Source organism: Rhinoderma darwinii, chromosome 4 (assembly GCF_050947455.1).
Source record: "Rhinoderma darwinii isolate aRhiDar2 chromosome 4, aRhiDar2.hap1, whole genome shotgun sequence".
In the NCBI taxonomy this organism is placed as follows: domain Eukaryota; kingdom Metazoa; phylum Chordata; class Amphibia; order Anura; family Rhinodermatidae; genus Rhinoderma; species Rhinoderma darwinii.
The window spans coordinates 21472881-21480764 of NC_134690.1; the positions used below are offsets into that span (position 1 = coordinate 21472881).

The following is a 7884-nucleotide window of genomic DNA, read 5'->3' on the forward strand; positions in this document are numbered from 1 at the left end:
AAATATTAATAATAAAAATGTATATATATATATATTCATACATATATATATATTTATATATATATATATATATATATATATATATATATATATATATATATATGATTTTTTATTATTAATATTTATTTATTTTTTGTTTCAAAAACTCCTGTCATTGACTGCCACCATTTTTAGTGTATAGCTTTACTAAACATTGTAAAACGACACTAGTGGAGATCCTGGTGATGACTGGATGACACAAACTGAAAAGTAGACACCCGGTGAATAACGACAATTTAATATAATGTGCAATTTTACATCTGTTGCAACAGGACTACGTGTCCTAGCAGGCCCTACAGCTGGTGTGCATATGTGCATAATGGGCTCAAAGAACAGCTGAAAAGCCTACAGGTTGTATTTTCTAAAATTTGGCAACATAGTATTAATTTTCTAAGCACTTTGGGAATCTACGTTGACCTTGGGGGAGTCCCAAATCGTCATATTCATCACTAACACAGATTATAACCCGCATATGGCAGAATTAAATATCGAGCTATCAGGCAAACCAGTTATGTGATTGTACGTAGCTTGTATTTTCACCAATTGCCCTTTAAGGGGACGTTGGAGTTCCATTGGTCTACTAATTGTGTCAATTGGAAATATCTTTTTTTTCGTACTATGGTGCCTATGGAGAGTCTGGGGGATTAGATTATAAAGCTGATATCTGACTTTGGTGGAATCATCGAAATGTTGAAATGTTTTTGAAAATGACACATTGGATGGTTGAAATGGCTTTTTTGTAAATCAACACTTACAGTGAAAACATTAATTGTAAGAGGTCAAATACAGGATATTACTTGTACGGGGAAGATAGGGGCTTGGGGTGGGCCATATAATTGACCTTGGGTTGTATAAAACACATATTCTACAACAAATAAATGTCTCAAAGTGAAGATTTAAAAGGAACAGGAGACAGGCAACTCCTGGGTATATGAATGTAGAATCGGGGGGATGACCGTCCAAGTAGCGAACTTCATGGCGTTGTCATGTCCCATTGAGACAGAATATTTCCATAACTGTGCTCCCACAAGATCTGCAGCTTCCCAAAATTCCTTCCAATCTTCTAAGACGTCTCCCAATGGTTCTGAAGGAAGCAGCAATGGGGCTGGCAGGTCAGACATAAAGGAGATAAGAAAAAAGATTGCATTCCATAAAATCTCCAGTAAATGGTCACTGTCCTTTTTTTAAGGGTGTTGGGGAGTTCTAGAAAGTGTCCTTAAAAATGGAGATAAATACAAAGTTGTTGGCAAACGATGAGCCTGTGTTGTCTGTTTGTGCGCAGGATATTCATCTATAGGGCTCGATCTGATATATTTATATATAGAATTTGTAATTTTCCAAAGCCAGTCCAGTATTTTTTTTATTTATTTTTTAAAGCTAAAATGAAAGATGTTAAATAAACGATGTCTCGTTTTCATTTTCGGTGTTTTTCTTCCTTGTCACCGTTTTTACTAACAGGTCCCTCCCCGGATGTGTGCCTGTTAGTGTTATTGTTTAAAAACATCTTGTCCATGCCCTTCAGGGCCTCGGTAAGGTAGTTTTGGAGAGCCGTAAGAGCTGCACAGATGGCCGGTGCACCAAAACCATGGGTGATGAGACTAAAGTGAGTCAAGCAGCTCTGGATTCCAGGTTCCAAGATAGGACTTGGTCGGCTGTTACCTATGGGCGTCCTGTCTTGGGCCAGCAGATCTGTGAATTCTTTACAAAGCTGCCTGTAGCAAAGGACAAAACAGAGGACGTTAGTATCAGAAAGGCCAAGTAGAATGCAATACCAATGGTGGATGTACCAAAGAGGCAGCATCTGTTGCTACGATATGGTCCATCAAGTGTGGGTTCCAGTTTTGATTATCCCACCACCCCTCCACAAGGGGCACAGTTATTTCCTCTCCACAGGCATCACCTTTTTAGCAAGCAAAGTAGATAGGTATTTTCTTCATAGTCAACAGACCCTTCCTGAGTATGAGGGATGGGGATTGGAGGTGCCAAAAAGTGTCAAATCCTCCAGTTTTAGTTTTGGTAGTGGTATTAAAATATCTATCTTTGGCTATGACACCACAAGGACATAGTAGGCTCAAACTCATACAGAATACTATATAATATCCCATTGGATGTAATTATTTTACTATGTTATGCCACAGCAGTAATGTCAAAGCTACATGCAACTTTTTGTAATTATCACCCGTCACAGGGATAGGAAGAGACAATTGTATATGCTTTTGGCTATCACTCCACAAGGGTCATGTCCCTCAAATTGTAAATAAGTATAGGGCAGCCACGGTCAACTAAAACAGTATTAATTACAATGAGTATTGATCCAAACCAATACACTCAGAAAAGGGAACAAGTAGGAAGACTGATTAAAAAATGTCAAATAATATTATTATAAAATAATAATAATAATAATAACAATAATATAAATAATAATAATATAAATAATAATAATAATAATAATAATAATAATAATATAAATAATAATAATATAAAAAATCATATATATTAAATACATCAATTAATAAATTAATAAAATAAAAAAATCACCAAAAATAATATAGCAATTTAATAAAAAATAATATTGAAAGTAGATAATCCATTTTTCAGTTGAAATAAAAAAAAAAAAATTCAGCCACTCTGGGCAATCACCGCCACTCTAATATGTTATCCAACCTAGGCCCACAATTTATAACAAACATTTATTTCTGTAGTAAATCACCCTTGAATAATCTCAATTCCATGCTAAATGATTATATCTAAGTGTTATCTAATTACCCCATAGGGTTAAAGGTATTATGGGATAATTGTTGCTTTTCCTGACCTGTCAATCACATTCACAAAATGTGAAAGGAAACTTTGAATTTAGAAAGTAAATGGCAAGAAGTCAGGGATTATACATCTTCAAAGGGATCTGAAAGTAATTAAAGGTCTGAGCAACCGATATCTCTTGACCTTGGAGAAGAAGGCAATGAAATTCAAATTATGTTATGCAAAACATATGTAAGAAATGGCCTCAATGTTTTTGTTTTTTTTCATCTAATGGATCTAGATCAATTTGGTAACCCCCCCCCCCCCCCCTATGCTTTCATGAGAACGGATGCCTGGCATGACCATACTTCATTTCTTGCCTGATCATTCCACCTGAAGCTACATTTACACAGAAGGGCCCAAAAACTTTAAGCCATGCAACCCTGAGTATATACCAAAAATACATGGCCCCTACTTGTCTGGGACCAAACTAGAGAATTACACTACTCATATCCCCTGTGATCTGTATAACCAAGGACATAGAAGACAGAGGGCGCCATAACAAAGATCCAAATTAGCCCCCATTATGGTGCTTGGTTTTGCCAACTGGGAAAGTTGAGTCTGTTGTTTGTTTCCATGACCCTTGGGCCAATTATCCACCCTTATGTTTGCTTTGGCCCCATGCAAAGGAGCGTAAAAATCATCCGTAATTACGGACCCATTCACTTCTATTGACCACGGACACATTCGCGTATATTTGCGGGAAGGTGTCCGGGCCGTAGAAGTGTACCGCAAATTACGGAACATGTCTGTTTTTCTGCTTTTTACGGGCCATGCTCTCATACTTTGTATTGGAGCATGATCCAAAAATGCGAGTGGTTGTCCGCGGCCGCCAGCGACCGGCCGTACCCGTAATCGTGGGACGTGAGCATGGTCGTGTGCATGGGGCCTAACACTGCAGTTCGTTATTCGTATCTTAAAGCCACCCTAGAATGCAAAAGTATGAGCGTGGCCATTCATTTATCCACTGATATACAGCGGAATAACATCAGTCGTGCATTCAGCTGGGTGACACCATGATATTCATTCTTACATTCATTTATATATAGCAGCATGATCCCAGTTTTCTATTCATTCATTCAATTGGATGATACCAGTCTTAGGGCAAAGCCACACGTGGCGGAATTGCTCTTGAATTCCGCTGTGGACACTCTGCAGCGTTAATCCGCAGCGGAGCTGTTCCTCCATTGCATTCCACTTCTTTTTAGTAGACTTCGTTTAGACGTGGCTGAAAATTCCGCTGCGGAGCATAGGCTGCGGAGCGGAATTTGGTGTCCGCAGCATGCTCTGTCTGTTGCGGAGCAGTGGCGGACTGGTTGCGGACTCATTGCGGAAGTTCTCCATTGACTTCAATGGAGATTCTAATTTCCGCAATGAAGTCCGCAGCTGTCATGCACATGTTATGTGTGCTGCGGATGCGTCTTGCTTTTTTGACATGACATTTCTTCATTCTGGCTGGACCTATGTATTTCTAGGTCTACAGCCAGACTGAGGAAGTCAATGGGGCTCCCGTAATGACGGGAGCGTTGCTAGGAGACGTCTGTAAATAGTCACTGTCCAGGGTGCTGAAAGAGTTAAGCGATCGGCAGTAACTGTTTCTGCACCCTGGACAGTGACTACCGATCCCAATATACAGCAACCTGTCAAACAAATAGAAGTTCATACTTACCGAGAACTCCCTGCTTCTGTCTTCAGTCCAGCTTCCCAGGATGACGTTTCAGTCTAAGTGACGGCTGCAGCCAATCACAGGCTGCAGCGGTCACATGGACTGCCGCGTCATCCAGGGAGGTCGGGCTGGATGCCGAAAGAGGGACGCGTCACCAAGACAACGGCCGGTAAGTATGGAATTCTTTTACTTTCACTAGGGAAAGTGCTGTCCCTTCTCTCTATCCTGCACTGATAGAGAGAAGGGAAGCACTTTTACCGCAGTCCGCAGCAGCTAGTCCGCATCAATGTACTGCACATTTTGGGCAGATCCGCCGCAGAATCTGCAACGCAGATTCTGTGCGGCATTGATGCGGACAGCAGCGGAGGAAAACCGCCACGTGGGGCCATGCCCTTAAACACAAATTCTTGTATACAGTAGGGTAACACAAGACATATGTTCATTCACTCCTTCATTCATTGATATTTTAAAAGATGACACTAGTTGGACACTCATTCATTCATTCAATTGCTTCAGAATGACCTAATGCAAAACTTAATTCACTCATTCATTCATATGCAGGATGATACCAGTCTGAGACTTATGTTCTTATACACTGTAGGGTAACACAAGACTTATCTTCATTCACTCCTTCATTCATTGATATTCTACAATATGACATTAGCTGGACACTTATTCATTCAATTCCTTCAGAATGACCCCAATGCAATACTTCATTATTTTATTAATTCCCTAATTCATTCCCTCATGCATTATATATATATAGCGGAACGGCTCCAGCCTGACAGTCATTTTTTTCATTGTTATAGGATGACACCACTTTAGAAAAAATTCATTCATTCATTCATTCATTCATTGGCTGCTGATTGATACCAGCCTCATATGAGCCTACACCAACCGGTCCCAAATACGTCCAAATAACAACACTAAAATAAGACTAAACCTTCAGTGGGCCGCAATATAACTATCTACCTAGCCCAGAGTAGAAGCCCTACATGTATTCATTAGACTGTAATGTTCTCTCTATGGCAAGGTAACTAAGAAATAAGGATGATGCTAAGAAAATCTAACATCCAGCAGCTCCAAGAATAACCCATTGCATTGCAAGACGTAATTAAATCCTAGAAATTGATAGACGAGGCACCTGTAGTGCTCACATTTTGTCGTGATATGGAAGATGGGCCCCTGGTGCCTCATTGTGGGAGAGCTGAGAGGGGACATTGTTATGTTTACATTGCCCATGGCTAGAAGGACAAGAAATCCACAAACGTAGCTTGTCCTTATGCCACGTACATGACCATGTGAGAACTATATAGACATGTTGGTACATTAAACCCGACTTGATTAAAGTGAAATTCCTCTTAAAGACTGTACTGAGACCTTGATCCCAAATCAATGGTGCTGCAGTACTGAGACCGTGACCTCAAAATGATAGGGCTGCAGTACTGAAGCCATGATCCAAAAATAATGGGCCCTAGTAATGGGAACCCAAATAGATGAGGCGGTAGTGCTGGCATCATGATCCCACGATGATGGGACCACTGTAACATTAATTCAAAAAAATGGGCTGCTGTACTGTCACCCTAATCTTAAAATGATAGGGCAGCAGTACTGAGACCATCATGCCAAAATAATGGGGCAACAGTACTTAGACCGTGATTCAAAAATAATTGGGCTACAGTACTGGCACCCTAATCCCAAAATAATGACATCACAGTACTGGGATCATGATACCGAAATGATGTGGCCACAGTATTGAGACCCTGAGCCCAAAACAATGGGGCCACGGTAATGGAACCCTGATTCCTAAAGGATGGGGCTGCAGTACTGGTCCCCTGATCCCAAAATGATAGTGCTGCAGTACTGAGGCCCTGATCCCCCAAAAAATGGGGCCGCAGTACTGGGACCGTGATCAAAAAAGAATGGGGCTATGGTACTGAGAACCTGATCCCAAAATAATGGGGCTGCAGTACTGAGACCCTGATCCCAAAACAATAGGGCCCCAGTACTGAGACCCTGATCTCAAAGCAATGGGGCTGCAGTACTGATGCCCAAATCCTAAAACAATGGGGCCGCAGTACTGAGACCCTGAACCAAAAACAATGGGGGTCACAGTACTGGAACTGTGATCCCAAAAGGATACTGGAACGATGGGAACACAGAGCCCATTGGGTGTCCACACAATAAACACACTGGACATTTGCGAAGAAATTGAAGACAGTGAAGAAGCAGAAAGGGGAGGCGTATGGCTAGAAATAAGAGGAATTCGGAGTGTTCTCAGAGGAGGGATAGGCAGATGCGCAGGTTCTTCTCATCGCACTAAGAGCACAGAACTTGGCACTCACTTTGTAGCCAGCAGCATATTCTTTCTGGAGTGCAGATCAGTGGGGTCTGTGTGCTGTCTATTCAAGTATTCCGACACCGCCTTGGCTGGAAATTCCGTTTCACAGATGTAGCCAAAATCCCGAGCTAGATGGACAGCTTCACCTGTGGGAAATGTACAGATGTATGTTCAAAGGGGGCTCTTCCACAAATAGCCCTGGTGTACAGATAGAATACACTATACTATAACTATATACCCTGATACCAGGGGGGGATATACCATATATGCAATGGACCAGTATATAACAGGGTGGTACTGCCACCTTAATATCAGCTACACTCTTCTTGCACGGGGGCCCCCTGCTGTCTGTGTCTGCCCCTGTATGAGATATTGTAGATCGTAGGGACCTATGGCAACTTATAGGTAATAAACATTGTCATAAACAAGTCCGGGATTGACAGGAATATCATGCTGAGACTTGTAGTTCCTGAACTGCTATAGGGGTACCGGAGGTTTAGGGCACGTTCAGACGTGGCAGAATTTTTCCGCTGCAAATGTTGGTGCAGATTTGGGGCAATTACGCAACGAATCTGCACCCTCATTTGCATATTTGACAGGTAAGTCAGACGTTGCAGATATCACAGCGGACTTGCCACAGGTTTCAGTTTTTGCATTGCAAAGGCTGAAATCCGCAGTGAATTTCCGCTTCTTCTCCGCAACAGACAGTGCATGCTGCGGAGGGAAAATTCTGCACCGCAGTCTATGGTCCGCAGCGGAGTTTTCCGTAACGTCTGAACTAACTTGCCTAAAAATGTACTGAAACAAATGTCAAAAACGGCCGCTGGAGAATTCCACTGCAATTCCGCCACGTGTGAATGTGCCCTTGCGTGTGTGTGTGTATATATATATATATATTATAATTATTATTATTTGTATTATTATTATTATCATCATTATTATTACGGTTATACTCATTTTAACTAACATCTGATAATTCAGAACATTTGTTCATCCGACAGAAATTTTAATAAAATGTAACATTTCACAAGACTAGAAG

General features: G+C 41.1%; 1 protein-coding gene across 2 annotated transcripts in view; it reads right to left on the reverse strand.

Moving 5' to 3' along the window:
* Nucleotides 1-556: 556 nt before the first annotated feature.
* Nucleotides 557-7884, reverse strand: part of TFAP2B (transcription factor AP-2 beta) — a 30925-nt gene continuing 23597 nt past the window's right edge. For both annotated transcript variants that reach the window (XM_075860894.1, XM_075860895.1), the window contains exons 6-7: nucleotides 6850-6991; nucleotides 557-1751 (exon numbers count right to left, since the gene is read on the reverse strand). In XM_075860894.1, coding sequence (XP_075717009.1) covers nucleotides 1454-1751; nucleotides 6850-6991 — 440 coding nt within the window. In that variant the 3' untranslated portion in view covers nucleotides 557-1453. The remainder of the gene's footprint in view (nucleotides 1752-6849; nucleotides 6992-7884) is intronic.